General features: G+C 34.3%; 1 protein-coding gene across 1 annotated transcript in view; it reads right to left on the minus strand.

The window, feature by feature from the left end:
* LOC117316572 (nucleolar and coiled-body phosphoprotein 1-like) overlaps positions 1-21,036 on the minus strand; it is a 53,575-nt gene that overhangs the window by 4,332 nt on the left and 28,207 nt on the right. Inside the window, exons 12-16 of the mRNA XM_033871228.1 lie at positions 6,637-6,729; positions 5,682-5,743; positions 5,172-5,196; positions 4,764-4,853; positions 1,616-2,833 (exon numbers count right to left, since the gene is read on the minus strand). Coding sequence (XP_033727119.1) covers positions 1,616-2,833; positions 4,764-4,853; positions 5,172-5,196; positions 5,682-5,743; positions 6,637-6,729 — 1,488 coding nt within the window. The remainder of the gene's footprint in view (positions 1-1,615; positions 2,834-4,763; positions 4,854-5,171; positions 5,197-5,681; positions 5,744-6,636; positions 6,730-21,036) is intronic.

Consider the following 21,036-nt stretch of genomic DNA (forward strand, 5'->3'; position numbering starts at 1 on the left):
TACCAGCCATTGTCTGATTACTGGACTACCCGACTATTATCTGTGGTTATTAGACCTACCAGCCATTGTCTGATTACTGGACTACCCGACTATTATCTGTGGTTATTAGACCTACCAGCCATTGTCTGATTACTGGACTACCCGACTATTATCTGTGGTTATTAGACCTACCAGCCATTGTCTAATTACTGGACTACCCGACTATTATCTGTGGTTATTAGACCTACCAGCCATTGTCTGATTACTGGACTACCCGACTATTTTTGCGGTTATTAGGCCTACCAGCCATTGTCTGATTACTGGACTACCCGACTATTATCTGTGGTTATTAGACCTACAAGTCATTGTCTGATTACTGGACTACCCGACTATTATCTGTGGTTATTAGACCTACCAGCCATTGTCTGATTACTGGACTACCCGGCTATTATCTGTGGTTATTAGGCCTACCAGTCATTGTCTGATTACTGGACTACCCGACTATTATCTGTGGTTATTAGACCTACCAGCCATTGTCTGATTACTGGACTACCCGACTATTATCTGTGGTTATTAGACCTACCAGTCATTGTCTGCTTACTGGACTACCCGACTATTATCTGTGGTTATTAGACCTACAAGTCATTGTCTGATTACTGGACTACCCGACTATTATCTGTGGTTATTAGACCTACCAGCCATTGTCTGATTACTGGACTACCCGACTATTATCTGTGGTTATTAGATCTAGACCTACCAGTCATTGTCTGCTTACTGGACTACCCGACTATTATCTGTGGTTATTAGACCTACAAGTCATTGTCTGATTACTGGACTACCCGACTATTATCTGTGGTTATTAGGCCTACCAGCCATTGTCTGATTACTGGACTACCCGACTATTATCTGTGGTTATTAGACCTACCAGCCATTGTCTAAATAATCGACTCCCCACTTTTATCAGTGGTTAATAGACCTACCAGTCATAGTACTCAACTTCCCAAGGAACCTACAATCAAGAGCTGCCGTTTGGTGGTAACATTTTGTACACAACATTTCACACGCTTCCCATCAATGTGCCCAGTAAAGCTAGGTTCACTCGAACACAATTTAGTATCTGGTTCAAGGTCATTCTGGCACTCAAACTAGTAATCCAGATGAGTGTCTTACCAATAGAATACCATGCTCCAACTAAAGTTGTTTAAAAACACAGCTGGCTGAGTGGGTTGAAATGTGGAATTAATTTTTTAAAAGTGGGTCAAACGTCACGGTAAAGGTCAAGATTAGTAAGTCCATAAATGCAGCACCAATGGAAAGGCACTTTCACAATGAACATATTTAAGATATGAAAGCCCTATCTCCTACAGTTGACATACTGTGGCCAAGTTTTTAGAAGTAGGTCAATGGTCACAGTCAAGTCAGTAGGTCCACAGAAGTAGTACCAACGTAAGGTCTTGTCACAAGGAACACAAGGACAAACCGACAATGGGCATAGCAATAGCTCCCCTGGACTTCATCCTACGTGCTAATAAACTGTTTTTGGTCAGATATTATTTTTTATTTATGTCCTGAGAAACCTTTTATTGTATTTTTATATATCTCGGAAAATAATGTGAATATCTATCGTTTTACTTACAATTTTTGTGACTGGTGCAGATGGTTTCTTTCCAGCCTTAACAACAGGCTTTTGCGTTAGCACCTCATTGTCACTTTCCGAAGATGATGAAGATGATTCTCTTTTGGACATTTTATCTGTCTTATTAGGTGAATGTACAACAGCTTCCTCCTCATTGCTGTCTGAACCAGACGATGATGATGAACTTGATGAACTCTTTCTATCTACGTTTTTGGGTGCAGTAACTGCCTTCTTCGGGGAAACACTAGATTTTTTTGGTAGTTGTTCCTTGGAACTGACTGATGATGAATTTGATGAACTCTTTCTCTGTACATTTTTGGGTGAGGTAACTACTGCCTTCTTCGGGGAAACATTAGATTTTTCGGTTGGTGATTCCTCGTCACTGTCCGATGATGAATCTGACGATGAACTTGATGAACTTGATGAACTCTTTCTCTGTAACTTTTTGGGTGAGGTAACTGCCTTTTCCGGGGAAACACTAGATTTTTTGGGTGGTGGTTCCTCGTCACTGTCCGATGATGAATCTGCTGATGAACTTGATGAACTCTTTCTCTGTACCTTTTTGGGTGAAGCAACTGCCTTTTTCGGGGAAACACTAGATTTTTTGGGTGGTGGTTTCTTGTCACTGTCCGATGATGAATCTGCCGATGAACTTGATGAACTCTTTCTCTGTACCTTTTTGGGTGAGGTAACTGCCTTTTTCGGGGAAACACTAGATTTTTTGGGTGGTGGTTTCTTGTCACTGTCCGATGATGAATCTGCCGATGAACTTGATGAACTCTTTCTCTGTACCTTTTTGGGTGAGGTAACTGCCTTTTTCGGGGAAACACTAGATTTTTTGGGTGGTGGTTTCTTGTCACTGTCCGATGATGAATCTGCCGATGGACTTGATGAACTCTTTCTCTGTACCTTTTTGGGTGAGGTAACTGCCTTTTTCGGGGAAACACTAGATTTTTTGGGTGGTGGTTCCTCGTCACTGTCCGATGATGAATCTGCTGATGAACTTGATGAACTCTTTTTCTGTGCTTTTTCAGGTGAGGTAACTCCCTTCTTACTTACACTAGTGTTTTTTGGTGGTGGTTCCTCAGAACTAGCTGATAAAGAATCTGACGATGAAGAAGGCAATACATGTTTCTTAGGTGATTTCTGGGGCAACGACTTTCGGGCTGATTTTATTTTAGTCATTGTTTCTTCATCAGATGATGATGATCGGGGTCGCTGATGGAAAAAACCAAGAAAGAACACATCAAATAAATCACAGTAAAAAGATAGAGATACTCGAGGACAGTATGAATACATGTGTCAGTACAACAGGTACTATATCTAAATCGGCATGTTTCAAATTCATTTGCAGTAAAAAGACATAAACTATTCAATATTTTCATTTACTGTTAGAAATATTGTATAGGCACTGATAACTGGTGATTATTTACCTTTGCTACTGATTACTGGTGATTATTTACCTTTGTTACTAATTACTGGTGATAATTTACCTTTGTTACCAATTACTGGTGATAATTTACCTTTGTTACCAATTACTGGTGATCATTTACCTTTGTTACCAATTACTGGTGATTATTTACCTTTGTTTCTGATAACTGGTGATTATTTACCTTTGCTACTGATAACTGGTGATTATTTACCTTTGTTACCAATTACTGGTGATTATTTACCTTTGTTACTAATAACTGGTGATTATTTATCTTTGTTACTGATAATTGGTGATTATTTACCTTTGTTACTGATAACTGGTGATTATTTACCTTTGTTACTAATTACTGGTGATTATTTACCTTTGCTACTGATAACTGGTGATTATTTACCTTTGTTACTGATAACCGGTGATTATTTACCTTTGTTACGAATTACTGGTGATTATTTACCTTTGTTACTGATAACTGGTTATTATTTACCTTTGTTACTAATTACTGGTGATGATTTACCTTTGTTACCGAATACTGGTGATCATTTACCTTTGTTACTAATTACTGGTGATTATTTATCTTTGTTACTAATTACTGGTGATGATTTACCTTTGTTACCGAATACTGGTGATTATTTACCTTTGTTACTAATTACTGATGATTATTTACCTTTGTTACCAATTACTGGTGATTATTTACCTTTGTTACTAATTACTGGTGATTATTTACCTTTGCTACTAATTACTGGTGATTATTTACCTTTGTTACTGATTACTGGTGATTATTTACCTTTGTTACGAATTACTGGTGATTATTTACCTTTGTTACTGATAACTGGTTATTATTTACCTTTGTTACCAATTACTGGTGATCATTTACCTTAAGTTTGTTACCAATTACTGGTGATTATTTACCTTTGTTACTGATAACTGGTGATTATTTACCTTTGTTACGAATTACTGGTGATTATTTACCTTTGTTACTGATAACTGGTGATTATTTACCTTTGTTACTAATTACTGGTGATTAGTTACCTTTGCTACTAATTACTGGTGATTATTTACCTGTGTTACTAATTACTTGTGATTATTTACCTTTGTTACTAATTACTTGTGATTTTTTACCTTTGTTACTGATTACTGGTGATTATTTACATTTGTTACTAATTACTGGTGATTATTTACCTTTGATACTAATTACTGGAGATCATTTACCTTTGTTACTGATTACTGGTGATTATTTACCTTTGTTACTAATTACTGGTGATTATTTACCTTTGTTACTAATTACTGGTGATTATTTACCTTTGTTACTAATTACTGGTGATGATTTACCTTTGTTACCGAATACTGGTGATCATTTACCTTTGTTACTAATTACTGGTGATTATTTATCTTTGTTACTAATTACTGGTGATGATTTACCTTTGTTACCGAATACTGGTGATTATTTACTTTTGTTACTAATTACTGGTGATTATTTACCTTTGTTACCAATTACTGGTGATTATTTACCTTTGTTACTAATTACTGGTGATTATTTACCTTTGCTACTAATTACTGGTGATTATTTACCTTTGTTACTGATTACTGGTGATCATTTACCTTTGTTACTGATAACTGGTGATTATTTACCTTTGTTACTAATTATTGGTGATTATTTACCTTTGTTACTAATTACTGGTGATCATTTACCTTTGTTACTGATTACTGGTGATTATTTACCTTTGATCCTGCTTTCTTTTTTGCTGTCTTTCTTTTCCTTACTTCTTCCTGTATGTCTGGAATTACATCTGACATCTTGTCATCTGATTCCTTGAAAGAAAAATTCAAGTGAGGATTTTAATTCAATAACATTCAGGTGTTGGCGATACAGCATTTAAATACATACTCAAGATATCATATAGATGATTTTTCCCCAGAATAATCTCCTTCACATTTTTTTTTCAACATAAAGGAACTGAAAATATGTATCATTATGGTTAACATTTTATTTCCAGCACTGAAGATAAAATACAATGATTGTACATATTTTCATCCAATACATGCCTCCACCCTCCTCCAGCTTTTAGATACTGCTTTTTTCCCACTACAGTTGTAATATTTGTATTGAGCGTGTACTATTATACTTACATGGTGATCTCCATTTGGAGAGGTGCTGAAAAACACAAAACAAATAGAAATAAAAAAATAAATGTCAACGTACTTTACTTACGAAATTCAAAACATATGTTGAGTCAAATTGGTAAGTACTACAGAATTTCAGCTTCAGTTAATAATTTGAAGTGTTATTCCGATCACTCAACTTACGTTATTAGTCATTTTACCTCTTATTATGACTATTCAGTCATGAATTCCTGTGATTAATCATGGATTGACTAAGAGATGGAAACTGTCCTAAGTTATTGAGATTAAATGTAGACTTGAAAAATGATAAAATTGAAAAATCTAAAAATACAATTAACTAAAATTCAACATTAAAACAATATTTGGAGACATATCAATCACATTTTACTGATTTTGTGGTAGGTGTGTTCCTTTCTTTTTAAAAACATTCAATAATTGCACATTAATCATTGAAGAAATAGTGATGGTTGATTATGAATTTAAAAGCGATTACCAATTTTAGTTAAATGTACTTACATACGCTGATTCCTCCTGCTCTGGTCCAATACATCATCACTCGATGACCTTGCAGAATTTTTCTGTGAAATTAAGTACAACAAGTTATTTACTAAAATCAGGGGTTGGCTTATCCGCAGACAAGATGTTAAGGTTGGACAGTATGAAATGCTGTCAGACCACCCGGTGTCCACTCTACAATAATGTCTCAATTTACATCTGGAGCAAACTCACTACATATGACACAAAACATTTCAGCAGACAAATTGTTAAAGTTTGGACATATCATGAGTAATAATTTCATTTCCTTGAGAATGCCTACCAGTTTTGATCATTGTGCCAAACTTTTAGAAGCTCATTTTAGGAAAACTCTATGTAACCTCTATAGCCAAAGGTCGTCTACCACATCAGCACACATTTTCTTTTAAAGTCATCAGATCTATGATTTTCACTTGAAAAAAAATATATGTATAATTTTCAGGGAAATGACTCTCAAAATGAAAAATTAAAAGTTTCAGATTACCTTACATTGTTTTGTTTACAAAGTCCTAATCATAATTTCTGGTAGAGATATTGAGAGTTGGTTTCTGCAAACTCGTTATTATCATACCAATGATAATAACTTCCAATTTTCAACATACAAAAATTGCATTTCTCGCATATCATTCCTTTCTCGCATATTATTCAAGATTACAGAAATATCATATGTTTTTTCATTACACTTTATTTACTGTTAACGTACATATTTTAGCAGTTATTTCATTCCAGCGTTTTTCGCACCGATAGTTCATCTACAATGTTTTATATGGCTAGAATTGTCGGTGCGCTAATCTATCATCCTGCTAATTAATTTTATTTGGCTTTTGCGCTAAAATTTAAGCACGCCAAAATTACAATGTTTACAGTACATTGTAGTTAATTAAAACTATATTTTATTGAGGAATATCATAGATCATGTGTTTTATGACAACCATACCTGGACGTTCTCTCTCTTTTCCAAGTCTTTACGTTCATTCTCAGGTAGACTCTGCAGATATGCTTTGTACTTTTGTTCATATTCCACCTTTTCCTATAAGGAGAAAACATCTTTGTCATCTTTTTTTATAACTTATGGTTTACTCCAAACTTTGTATAGTTGAAGAAAATGCTCTGGATAGTACAAAGAAGATCTTGCATGAGTTTCAGTTTTATATGGAAGTGATATAAAGATCAAAGATATTTGGTGTCAGAGTTAAAATGAGAAATTCTTGAAAGGAGGTGGTGCATAGGAGGGCTAAATCGGCACACAGCAATTTTTTTCCCGGAAACATATTCTTGTCAAAAGCATAATATCCCCGATTATGTGGGAGGAATTAATTTCCATTCCTCAATGTATATATTCTTTTTTTGGTGATTTCATTATTTCCCCATCAAACTGCATAAGAAGCTAATGTTTTGACCACTAATTATTATAGAACACATTTTTATTTCCTATTTGTGAAACAAATTCACCCCATTTGTTTAAGGTTTAATTTTGTATATGAATCATCACGCTCCGTGACACTAAAATTAAATTTCAGCCGAATTTGATGTCTTCTTTGTGAAAATCATTTATTGTTTTTAACTTTTCATTTAAAGTCTAATACCACAAAGTTATTAATGGAGTACTATCAAAATTTCCAGTTAGAAATAATCTATGGATATTCATAAACATCTAATGAAACAAATTTATTTTGTGAATTACTGGATATGCCAAGATTTTATTATGTTAAATGCATACACCCCAAATTTTGGACAACATATCAAAGTACCGAAAGTACTGAAAAATAGAGGCAAATGCTACAAAAGGTACATCAAAACGTTCGATTAAACATTATTTTATGACAAACGTTTTACTGATCATGTTGTGGGCTTATTTAATTATGATTGTAACCACACCATGTAGCTTCGTGTAGTCTATTATGAGATTTACATCATCAGTGACATAAAATTCCGTTGTTCTAATGGCTTTTTGTTCTGATTGCTAGTTCCTAAATAAAAAAGCACACTTGACGTATGCGCACACATACCAACCGTTCTTTGACCAGCAGGACAAGTACAATAATAACCAGAAATTTCCATTTCAGTTTAATTTCAGATAATTGATATCGAGGAATAGCTTATTGCAGTATGTACATGTATGTAACACAATGTATATGTTATTGTTATAGAATAATCCAACAAAAACAAGAGGCCCATGGGGCCTGTATCGCTCACCTGGTTGAATTAGACCAAATGTCAAAATAATGTTCATATTCAATTTGTTTTATTTGTAAATCTCAAACAATGCTATATATGGTTATAGTGTGGGAATCGGAACTGCTATAAAGATTAATGAAGTCCAGACTATCTAAGGTCTGAAAGTCCTCAAGAATTGTTTTTAGAACATGCATTCATCACTTTATTACTAGTAGCAATTTAAAGGAATTACCTCTATTTCCCCTATTGGGCCCCGCCCCTTTGGCCCCTTTGGGGTCAGAGTCACCATTTATGCAAAATCTGTTCCCCTTCCTCCAAGGATGTTTCTGACCAAATTGGGTTCAAATCCATTCATAACTTAATAACTAGTAGCGATTTAAAGGAATTACCTCTATTTCCCATATTGGGCCCCTCGGGGGTCAGAGTCACCATTTATGCAAAATCTGTTCCCCTCCCCCCAAGGATGTTTCTGACCAAATTGGGTTCAAATCCATTCATAACTTTACGACTAGTAGCGATTCAAAGGAATTACCTCTATTTCCTGTATTGGGCCCCGCCCCTTTGGCCCCTTTGGGGTCAGAGCCACCATTTATGCAAAATCTGTTCCCCTTCCCCCAAGGATGTTTCTGACCAAAAGAGACTTCCGGTTTGAATGGCGGACAAGACAAGCGGGTGAGTGACAGCTCCGCTGTTTTCAGAGTCGATACAACACCAAAAACTATATTGCAATAATTACTTTTTACATGTTGACTCCATTACCATCGGTGTGATATATCCTGACTATTTTGGAACTTTAACCTGCCTTTTTGTGAGTTTTATGCTTGAAAATTACGGTGTGACCAGTGCCTATATAGCCCTACTGCATATACCACGTGTACAACCTGTACGTTACGAGATATATACACACGTGTGGACTGTCGTTTCAGTGCTTTCTTTTCAACTGACACTGCCCATAAAAAACATATCTCTAACCAGTTTTTCTCTTGCCTGGAACCATGATGGACAATAGTAGAAATGAGAACCAGGTAGGAGGGGCAGAGGATAGGGCCCCAGTTGATGTATCGGCCATGTACACGTGTACGGGTTTTAACGACATCGCTGCGTGCTTTGCGCGACTGCATATACAGGTGTCATCAGTTCAATCCCAAATGGGTGCCACCATTGACCAAAACTGTATCTGTGTTGGAGACTTTCGCGGAAAATACTAACACAAGCCTAAGTGAGTTACACGAGAAAGTTTTGCCCGATTTGGAAACAAAATTAACGGACCAAATCACCAATGAGGAGAATAACCGCACCAAATTAGATATGTGGACTCGTAAATGGAATCTAGTGATCCGTGGGGTGGAGGGGCCTTTAAAAGAACCCCCAAGAGTAACGGAGAAAACTGTAAGGAAATTCCTGGTTGACACTCTGGGTTTTGAGACGGAAAGGGCGCAGACACTGCTTCTTACAGCTGTGCACAGGCTTCCGGGTGGCGCTTCAGATAAACATAACATTATAATTAGACTAAGTAGTCTATTGGATAGGGATGAAATTTTGGAGGCTGCATTCAAATTACCGAGTGGTAAGGGCATCAGTGTAGTCCCTGACGTCCTTGCGTCAGTCAGCAAAAGGCGAGCGGATTTGTTGAAGGCCAGGAGGGAGATGTCAGCTCAGGAGAGGTCAAAATATAAACTTATCTACATGAAAGAATTCCCATTTGTTGACTTGATTAAAAAAAGAAATCAGTGAACTTTCGCGGAAAGTGTACGCTAGACTTATATACATGTAAGTGAACGAAAATATAATGTCTGAAGTATATAAATTCATACTGATGATGTACACGCTTTTTGAGTTGATGGACTGTAAGATGGTTGGTTTTTGTTTTTATTTTTTCTTTTGTTCGGGATAACCTTGTACATATATTGAGCCAAGAAGGTAAAAGAAGATATACATTTGTATATATATTGATATTTACATCATTCAAACATTGAATGGGCGTCGTTTTTCTTATAACTCAGAATGTATTATTATTATTATTATTTTTTTTTTTTATCAAATAAGATAAAATACACTGATCTGAAATCTAATACAAAATTAAACATAGGTAATTATTTCTTAAGTATGAATGTATAAAAAGCAATACCGATTTACACCGATCCTTTCTTTGTTAGTAAAAAACTAATCGAATGTTTTTGGAGGCACGTGATGCCCCTGGAGAGAATAAATATTTCTTTCCAATACGAGACTACTCGTGTATTACACGTGTGCTGTTTACATCGCGTGAATAGACATAGCTGTGTATGACCCAAGGCTATAAGGCGGACTAAAACCACCTAATCACGTGCGTTTTTTCTGCAGATTCAAGGTGGCTTACATCTCGGTATCTATACTTTCCAAAATACCCGTCTGTGAACACATGTCCTTATGTTTTTGCGTTTATGTAATATTTAACGATATTGTCAAAATATAAATGAACATTTCGTGCGTTTCCTTCTGTTTATGATCTCAAATAATTTCTGCTAGCCAAGCATTGAACGTTATAAATGTAACACAGGATGTTCTACGCGGGACGCTTTTCGTGGTATAAAAAAAATCACGGTCTTTTAGTACGACCATAAATAATTTCCTGTTTTGGAAGCAGGCGATACTCGCTAACATGTGACACGCTGTCGGAATCTTTCTAGATTCATTAATAATTTTCTGTATTGATATTTTAAGAGAGTGTCATGTTGAAAGTGAGTAGTAAAACGGTCTAACGTGTTATACAATATTTGATTTTCTCCTTGGGCACCGAACTGCGCATTAGGTGTACTGTGGCGTTCATTAGTTTGACGTAATCTTCTTCCGGTCTAGATCTACTTCCGGAAGTCACCTCGGCAGTCCATAAAGTAAGTTTTCGATGTAAATTGTTCTGTTGCGTTTTGTTTTTTCTTTTTTTATTCATTGAATTTAAAAGGAACATACTATCTAGATAAGGGTAAATGTTTTTGACTTGAGGAAATTACGAAATCCGAATAGAAATTGGTGTCGTAGTGCCTAAGCTTGCATAAGCACATGAGTGTACAGTGGATCTAGGTTTTGTAAACATAAAAAAAAAACATGTAAGTTACAATATACAATAAGGCACAATATAAATAAGGGATTTAACTTTCTGAATTATTAAGTATTCATACTATAACAATGTCATATATTGATGTTTGAACATGTTTTTCTTTTTGTTCTGTTATTTGTTTTTTCTATCAGTACATTGTAGAATCTACTTTTACTTCACAAGTACTGTACATGTAAAATGTAGTATTGAGGTGTTTACACGATTTAAGAGGGTATCAGCCATGCAAAACTGGAACATGGCCATTGTAAATGAGACTGGAAAATATCTTCTTTGTCTCATTCTATTTTTTGAATATGTGTCACTAAGTTTCAGGGGGGATGGGGAATTTTTGAAAGATGAAAATAGTCACATTCAACTTCTTAGTTTTAATTATAAAAGGTTGCTGTACATGTATGTATTATGTAGGAAAACTATGACTGGTCATTTAGTAATTTATAATTACAGGTGAGGGATTGAAAATATGCAGTGTAAATTGTAGGGGGTTATCTTCTGATCCAATAAAAAGAAAGGACATTTTTGAAAAGTATAAAAAGAAATATGACATAATTTTTTTAATTGATACTCATTCAAAGAAGGAAGTAGAAGGCCAATGGAAATTTGAATGGGGATATGAAGCTTGGTTTAATTCTTATACCTCAAACAGTAGAGGTGTTGCAATTCTTTTTAATAATACATTTGGCTATACACTATTGTCAACATCTAATGATAAAGCAGGTAATCTTTTAATATTAGATATCAACATTTCTATAAGCAACAGAAATCTTACTCTTGTAGCAGTTTATGGTCCAAATGAAACAAATATTGAATTTTATCAGTTTTTATCAAATCAATTACAGCTACGTCAAAATACATCAGTGATTTTAGGCGGTGACTGGAATGCACCACAAAATTATATAACAGACACTAAAAATTATGCCAATAAAAATAATGAATCTAATCGTAAGGAAATTTTATCTATAATGGAAAAATTTGATCTAGTAGATATATGGAGGGAGCAAAATCCAAGTAAGACTTTATATACATGGCATGGTCCTCATAAAAAACAGGCTAGGCTTGACTATTTTTTAATTTCAACCGATTTATACCCTTTTGTTAATAAATCTGATATTGGTGCAAGCTATAGATCAGACCACTCTCCAATTTTTGTAACTATAAAACTTATTGATCAACCGAGGGGAAAAGGTACATGGAAATTTAATAATAGTTTATTGAATGATATTGAGTATGTTAATGTTGTTAAAAAATGTATTAGTGATGCTATAAATAGTTATGCTACTAATCCAGATGAGGAAGATATAAACCTGATTACTTTTTCAATTAGTGATAAACTGCTATGGGAAACACTAAAATTAATGATTAGAGGGAAAACAATTGCCTACTCGACTTTTAAAAAAAGAGAAAGGGATAAAATAGAAAATGAACTAGAATCAAAACTAAAAAAATTACAACAACAAGAAGATAGAGACTTGAAGGAAATTGAAATAGTGGAAAATGAGTTAATGTTATTAAGAGAAAGTAAAATGAAGGGAATTATTTTGAGAGCAAAATCAAAGTGGAAAGTAGAAGGTGAGCGGAGCTCAAATTTTTTTTGTAATTTAGAAAAACAACATTACCAGGAAAAATTGATTCCAAAACTAATAACAGAAACTGGTGAGGAAATAACTGACATTCAAGAGATTTTAGAAGAACAGAGAATTTTTTACAAAACCCTTTACACCAGTTCACATGTAAATGATAATTTAATTAGTGATGCATTTTTTGATGTTGAAAATCCTTTTATAAAAACATTAACAGAAGAGCAAAGTAGTCAATTAGAAGGAAAAATTAATTACCAGGAATGTCTTAAATCGATAAAAAGTATGAATAATAATAAGTCTCCTGGAATAGATGGTTTTACTACAGAATTTTACAAATTTTTTTGGTTAGATATAAATAGGTTTTTAATTAATTCACTTAATCAATCCTATGATGAAGGAATTTTATCTATAACTCAACGTCAAGGCATGATTACATACATTCCAAAAGAGGGTAAATCTAAATTGTATGTAAAAAATTGGAGGCCTATTACTTTACTCAATGTTGATTATAAAATTGTGTCTTCAATTATTTCCAATAGAATCAAAACAGTTTTAAATAGTGTTATAAGTGAAACACAAAAAGGATTCCTTAAAGGTAGATACGTTGGTGAATGCACTAGGTTAATTTCTGACTTAATAGATGCTACTGAAAAAGAAAATATCCCAGGATTACTGTTGCTTATAGACTTTGAGAAAGCTTTTGATTCCCTAGAGTCTAATTTTATCTTAAAAACACTTTCATTTTATGGTTTTGGTCCTTCTATTTTACAATGGATAAAACTTTTTATAATGATAATTCATGTTGTGTATTGAACAATGGACACTGTTCTACTTTTTTTGAGGTATGCCGTGGAGTTAGACAAGGTGATCCTATCAGTCCTTATCTTTTTATTCTTTGTGTGGAAATTTTAAGTTCAGCAATTAAAATTGATCCTAATATAAATGGTATCAAAGTTAAAAATTCAGAATTCTTGATTAATCAATTTGCAGACGATACTTCTTTTACATTATCGGATGATCCAAATTCTTTAAACAATGTTCTTAAAATTTTAGATGACTTTGGTAAAGTATCTGGGCTTAAGATAAATATGGAAAAAACACAAGCAATATGGATTGGGGCAAAACGGGGTTGTGGAGAAGAACTTCTTCCAGACAGAAAATTAAGCTGGAATCACCAGGGGAAATTTAAACTATTAGGTATAACTTACAACTTTCAAGCAGAAAATATTTTTGAAGATAACTTCAGACAAAAGTTAATTGCTGTCAAAAAATTATTGAATAATTGGTCTTTTAGAAATCTTACATACATTGGAAAAGTAACGGTCATAAAATCACTGGCATTGCCCATTTTTATTCAAACGTTCACTGTTTTACCAGATCCAACAAATGAATGTTTGTTAGAGTTACAAAAATGCTTCTTCCAGTTTTTTATGGAATGACAAAATTGATAAAGTTAAGCGAAATGTAATGTATGGTGATTATAATGAGGGAGGACTACGGGTGCCTCATATAATTTCTTTTTGCCATGCTTTAAAAATGTGCTGGATCAAAAAATTACTTGACCCTTTGAATTCTTCTCCTTGGAAAACACTGATTCTAGATAAAATTGAACCATATGGAGGAGATAAAGTTTTTAAAATGAAGAGGGAAGGTCTTTTAAAAATTTCTAAATCATTAAATATTTTCTGGAGTGAGATTTTTAATGTGTGGGCTGAACTAAATGGTGGTGATCTCCCCACAACCCCTGAAGATGTGGCCTCTCAGCCAATATGGTTTAATAATTTTATAATCAAAGTACTGAAAGTACTGAAGACACAAACGAAAACAAATTATTTTAACTGCTTTTGTTTAGTGGGGACATGGTCAACTTTGTATGGAACATCACCAATACCTGATTAGGACTAGGACAAAATATTGGCAAGAAAAGAAATTCATATCTACTTTTGATTGCAAGTGCGTCTTGGCAGCTAATTTTCAGAATAGGTACTCGGGTAATCTTATTTGACATCTTCAATGGGTTAATGTATACGTAGTTGTAGATGTAATATGAAGGTCCTAGATTACCTGTAAAATTAATGAGGCCTTTCTTTTCAAACTTTTGAGGATCCCATGCCTATAAGCGCTTCACAAATTATCATTATCATTAGCATTTGAAAAAATGTTTATACATTTGATGTAGCGCCCCATCTAGCTACCAGCTTTTAGATAACAGAGAGCTCAGGTTAAAAACATTTGTGTGATTGTTTTAGGATTTTATCGTGTGTGCGAGCCCTGGTTTGAATGATGTTATGTCAAGGTTTTGAATGATATTTTGTGGCAGATTGTTCTATCCCTTCAGTGCCTTCTGTAAAATAGCGATAACAAACTTCAATTGTCAAAATACAATATGGCTGCCTGTCGGCCATGTTGTTTTCCGATTAGTCTCAAAATGCAATATCCATAACTAGGCACCGAGGGGAACCTACATATAAAATTTGAGAAAGATCCCTTCAGCACTTTCTGAGAAATAGTGATAACAAACTTCAATTGTCCAAATCCAAGATGGCTGCCTGTCGGCCATATTGTTTTCCGATTGGTCTCAAAATGCAATATGCATAATTAATGTAAGCACCAAGAGGAACCTACATATGAAATTTGAGAAAGATCAATTCAGTGCTTTCTGAGAAATAGCAATAACAAACTTCAATTGTCAAAACCTAAGATGGCTGCCTGTCGGCCATATTGTTTTCCGATTGGTCTCAAAATGCATTATGCATAACCACCCACCAAGGGAAACCTACATATCAACTTTTAGAAAGATCCCTTCAGCACTTTTTGAGAAATTGCGATAACAAACTTCAATTGTCCAAATCCAAGATGGCCGCCTGTCGGCCATGTTGTTTTCCGATTAGTCTCAAAACGCAATATGCATAACTAGGCACCGAGGGGAACCTACTTATGAAATTTGAAAAAGATCCCGTCAACCCTTTCTGAGAAATAGTGATAACAAACTTCAATTGACAAAATCAAAGATGGCTGCCTATCGGCCTTATTGTTTTCCGATTGGTCTCAAAATGCAATATGCATAACTAATGTTAGCACCAAGAGGAACCTACATATGAAATTTGAGAAAGATCAATTCAGTGCTTTCTGAGAAATAGCAATAACAAACTTCAATTTTCAAAACTAAGATGGCTGCCTGTCGGCCATATTGTTTTCCGATTGGTCTCAAAATGCAATATGCATAACTAGAAACCAAGAGAAACCTATGAAATTTTAGAAGATCCCTTCAGTACTTTGAGAAATAGCGATAACAAGAATTGTTTACGGATGGAGGGACGGACGGACCACTGACGCAGGGCGATTTGAATAGCCCACCATCTGATGATGGTGGGTTAAAAACACCTGGGTCTGATAAACAGACTCTGGAAGCGTAGAATGCGGATGTAGACAGGGCAGGGTATACCATCACGACGGGCACATTAAACTAAGCACTATATTCAAAACTTAGAATTACATGCTCATATCAGCTCAGACTTGAGACAGTTTCTTAAGAGTGAACATGATTTTCATATAGCACTCTACGTTATATGTTTACACTCCATACTGTGTAGCTACAAATCATCTATACAACAAAAACACATTCATTCACATGTACAGTTCAAATCAATTTGAAGTGGAATTTTGTTTTTCACTTATGTACATTGCATCAAATATTCTCCGCAATAGTATATGTACCATATACATAACTGTAACTGCATGATACATATATATATGTATGTATGGTATATATATCATGTTAATTAATGTTAGTGAGATGTGAATGTAGCTATATGTATTGATATCATCGATTTCAAAATCAGAGGTTTTTTTTTAATCTGCAGCATCTGTCAGATGAAAATGTAGTTCGAATGCCCAAACTGGATGAACTGTACATGTAGTAGCATTCTTCAAAGTCCATTATGAATGCTTTTCATACAAATGTATTTCTTTCAATTGTTCATGTGTTTAAATTATTAGAACACTGAAGTAATTTTTATTTTCATAAAAATGGAAGTACTGCTTATCTTTAAAACTAAATTGGATATTGATAAGATAAATTTGCCAAAATGTTAAAAATCAAACCTTATTAAGTAGAATCTAAACAGTTGTAAATGGCTAAGCCCACTATTCTTAACAACAAAATTACTTATTTTGATTCTCTGTCAAATATAATCAGGTTACTTGAAGACTTTGTCAGAAAAGTTAACAGATATATACATTATTAATAGTTGCTTTAATTAAATTAATCTGAATTTGAACATTAAACCGACTTAACAATTTAAATGAAAAAAATGTGTTTTCACCATTTACCATAATTGACAAGAAGAAAATAATTATTTAACTCAACCTATGATATAGTATGTAACAGTCATCAAGACAATACTATTATCTTTAGTCATGCCAAGTTATTTCACAATAGGATATATGCACAACACAAAAAAGTTTTACAAATTTTTGTTGTTTAGAAGAATAATGAACTTAGTAATTTTTGCTGTTCTTCTCAAATAATATGTACTAGTGTTGTAAAGAAAAAAAGATTAAATAATAATAATAAATCTAAGTGATAATAAATTATTTGCATTGATTTATCAATACTTTACTGTGCATTAGTTTAAAGGTTAATTTAATTCAGAAGCTGAAATGATTTAAGACAGAAAAAACCGCAGATGTAGGAATATAACATTTCCACTGCCTTTAAATATCTCTGGTTAAATTTAGCAATCAGTACATTTCCATGAAAAATGGTGTTTTCTAAAGAGTTACTGCCCTTTAACCGTCCCTGAAGCGTTCAAAACTCCACCAAACATAATAAAGGTCTATGTAGATGTACATTGTAGACCCCTTTCTTTTTTATAATATGCTTCGACTGTTATGTAATATTTCAAATGATAATGATAGATCATTTTCTATTTTTTTAAACCATCACGAATATTAGAAAAAAAGAATCAGTCTCTATAATTAGAGATGAAATTTTCAGTGACGTCTACATCTGCATGCAGACAGCCACGTTAATGCGGTACGCGTTCTGTAAACGAAAAACTTCATGTGCATTACGTAGGATATAATCAATAGATCCGAAGTCAATATTAATATTCACAAGTCCATTTGACATTTCGAAACCCTATTCAGTGAGAATTTATTGAACTTTTTATTTGCAAACATGCGTATGGTACTCGACTGCCGTTGTTGTGATATTGTCATGATGAATAGACAACTTTTTTTCTTTCGTAAAAAAACATCTATATAATCTAACCATCTGCAGACTACATCAATCACATGCAAGTTAATATTTCAGTGAGAAAATGACATTCTAAGTTGGGTTTGATCACCTACTCTTTCTTTTATTATTGTTTACATTACTGAAAGATGGCGGACAAAATCGGATGCTGGATGAGTGATTTTTCAATGTACAAAATAACAACGATATTCCGACGAAACTTTATCAATATTATAACCCATTCAGTAACATGCCACCAAAGAAAAAAAACACATAGATGTCGATGATGAAAATTCAGCGTGATGTTAGTAGATTTTTCTTCCGGGTCACAGGTAAGCAGCAATATGGCGCCAGCGAAAAGTCGATTGTATCATTCCGCGTGAAATCGAATGCGTTCAACGCGGAAAAATATTCTTACGTATCATCGACAGAACATACTTAAATTAAATACTTTGAAAACTATCTATTTGTGAGGTTCTGTTGTTTTGTCATATATCTAACGAAACTGCAGTGTTGCATTTGACTCCGTAAGTCACGGGACTATTTTTTTTTGCGATAGAATATGATTGTGAAGTGGCAGTGGAAGTTGTGTCAGAGCGAACGAAAATGCCAAAAAAACACATTGTCCTGTCAGCTTTTAAAATACAACAAAACAAAAGGTGATTTTTTTTAATAGCTGAACTTCACTGTATGTCATTTTTTATCGTGAAGTTAAACAAATATTGACTGCATAACATTACGGAGTTACTGTAAAGCAACGTTTAGATTGGCCAACAGCAGTATCCGCCAGAGCCCTCAAAAGCGCTGACATAGACTCAAACTTACGTTTGTGTCTACGTTTGTGTCAACAAAACAAAAGGTAATTTTTTTATAGCTGAAATTTACTATATGTCATTTTTTATCGTGAATATTTACGATATTTACAAATATTTACTGCATAGCATTACGGAGTTACTGTAAAGCAACGGTTAGATTGGCCAAGGCAGTATCCGCCAGAGGGCATCGTAGATTTTGTCAGCTACACCTCAAAAGCGCTGACATAGACTCAAACTTACGTTTGTGTCAAAAATTGACAACAAGATCTTTATTCATAAACATTGGTGTGAAAAGGATATTTTCTTTATCGGTGATCTTGTTGAAAACAACAGTTTCTTAACACATCAATACTTTTGTGAGAAATTTAATTTGCAAATTAATTTTATTGAATATTATGGTGTTTTGAATGCAATTCCAAAGTCATGGAAACTTATACTTTTCCGAAGAAATGAGCGGATTGAAGCCAAGCAATGCATATTTATAGAGTACTTGAAGAAACATGAAAAGGTAACAAAATATTTTTACAAATGTTTAGTAAAAACAGTAACAGAGGTACCAAAGAGAAGTCAGGAAACATGGCAGGAAATTTTACATGTCAACATTCCCAAGGAATCTTGGAGTAAGTTTTTTTTAATTCCAAGATACATAACTGATGACATAAAACTTCATAACTTTCAATTTAAAATTCTTCACAGAATAGTATATACTAATACAAAATTAATGCAATGTAAGTTGATTGAAACAGAAAGATGTTCTTTTTGTGGGGATGGGAGAGAAACATTGATTCATTTATTATGGGAATGTTGTCATGTACAATCCCTTTGGTCATCCTTTTTGGATCTCTTAAAAGCAAAATTGGGTGTAGTGATTGCAAAAGATCCTGTCAACATGTTGTTTGGTATTTTTGAATCTGATCATGAGTGTGAATTAAATTTTTTAAGTTTATTATTAAGATATTATATCTACTTGTGTAGAACAAGGGGTAAAATTCCAACAATCATGGAATGGAAAACGTACATGATCTATTATAAGAAAATTGAAGAAATTGGACTCTCTGTGTATCCAAATAAAACAAAAGTTATGATAACTCCGAGATGGAATACTTTTGAACGACTATTCATGGATACATGATATATATATGTACATGTTTATATTTAATTTAATTTTATACATTTAATGTACAAATACTCATTTGCCTAAATCCCCCTAAAAGACGATATACCAGTACATACCGTGGCCTTTTACTCCTTATTTGTTATTATACCAAATTTAAGTATAATAATATATTATGTATTATTTGTAATAAACATATGAAATGTGACAACAAAAACCTGAAATAAAAAAAAAAAAAAATTGGGATAAATCCATTCATAACTTTATGACTAGTAGCGATTTAAAGGAATTACCTCTATTTCCCCTATTGGGCCCCGCCCCTTTGGCCCCTCGTGGGTCAGAGTCACCATTTATGCAAAATCTGTTCCCCTCCCCCAAAGGATGTTTCAGACCAAATTGGGTTCAAATCCATTCATAACTTTATGACAAGTAGCGATTCAAAGGAATTACCTCTATTTCCCATATTGGGCCCCGCCCCTTTGGCGCCTCGGGGGTCAGAGCCACCATTAATGCAAAATCTGTTCCCCTTCCCCCAAGGATGTTTCTGACCAAATTGGGTTCAAATCCATTAATAACTTTATGACTAGTAGCGATTTAAAGGAATTACCTCTATTTCCCCTATTGGGCCCCACCCCTTTGGCCCCTCGAGGGTCAGAGTCACCATTTATGCAAATTCTGTTCCACTTCCCCCAAGGATGTTTCAGACCAAATTGGGTTCAAATCCATTCATAACTTAATGACTAGTAGCGATTTAAAGGAATTACCTCTATTTCCCATATTGGGCCCCGCTCCTTTGGCCCCTCGGGGGTCAGAGTCACCATTTATGCAAAATCTGTTCCCCTTCCCCCAAGGATGTTTCTGAATAAATTTGGTTCAAATCCATTCATAACTTTATGACTAGTAGCGATTCAAAGGAATTACCTCTATTTCCCCTATTGGGCCCCGCCCCTTTGGCCCCTCGTGGGTCAGAGTCACTATTTATGCAAAATCTGTTCCCCTTCCCCAAAGGATGTTTCAGACCAAATTGGGTTCAAATCCATTCATAACTTAATGACTAGTAGTGATTTAAAGGAATTACCTCTATTTCCCCTATTGGGCCCCGCTCCTTTGGCCCCTCGGGGGTCAGAGTCACCATTTATGCAAAATCTGTTCCCCTTCTCCCAAGGATGTTTCAGACCAAATTGGGTTCAAATCCATTCATAACTTTATGACTAGTAGCGATTTAAAGGAATTACCTCTATTTCCCCTATTGGGCCCCGCCCCTTTGGCCCCTCGGGGGTCAGAGTCACCATTTATGCAAAATCAGTTCCCCTTCTC

The sequence above is a fragment of the Pecten maximus genome, chromosome 18, assembly GCF_902652985.1.
Source record: "Pecten maximus chromosome 18, xPecMax1.1, whole genome shotgun sequence".
Lineage (NCBI taxonomy): Eukaryota > Metazoa > Mollusca > Bivalvia > Pectinida > Pectinidae > Pecten > Pecten maximus.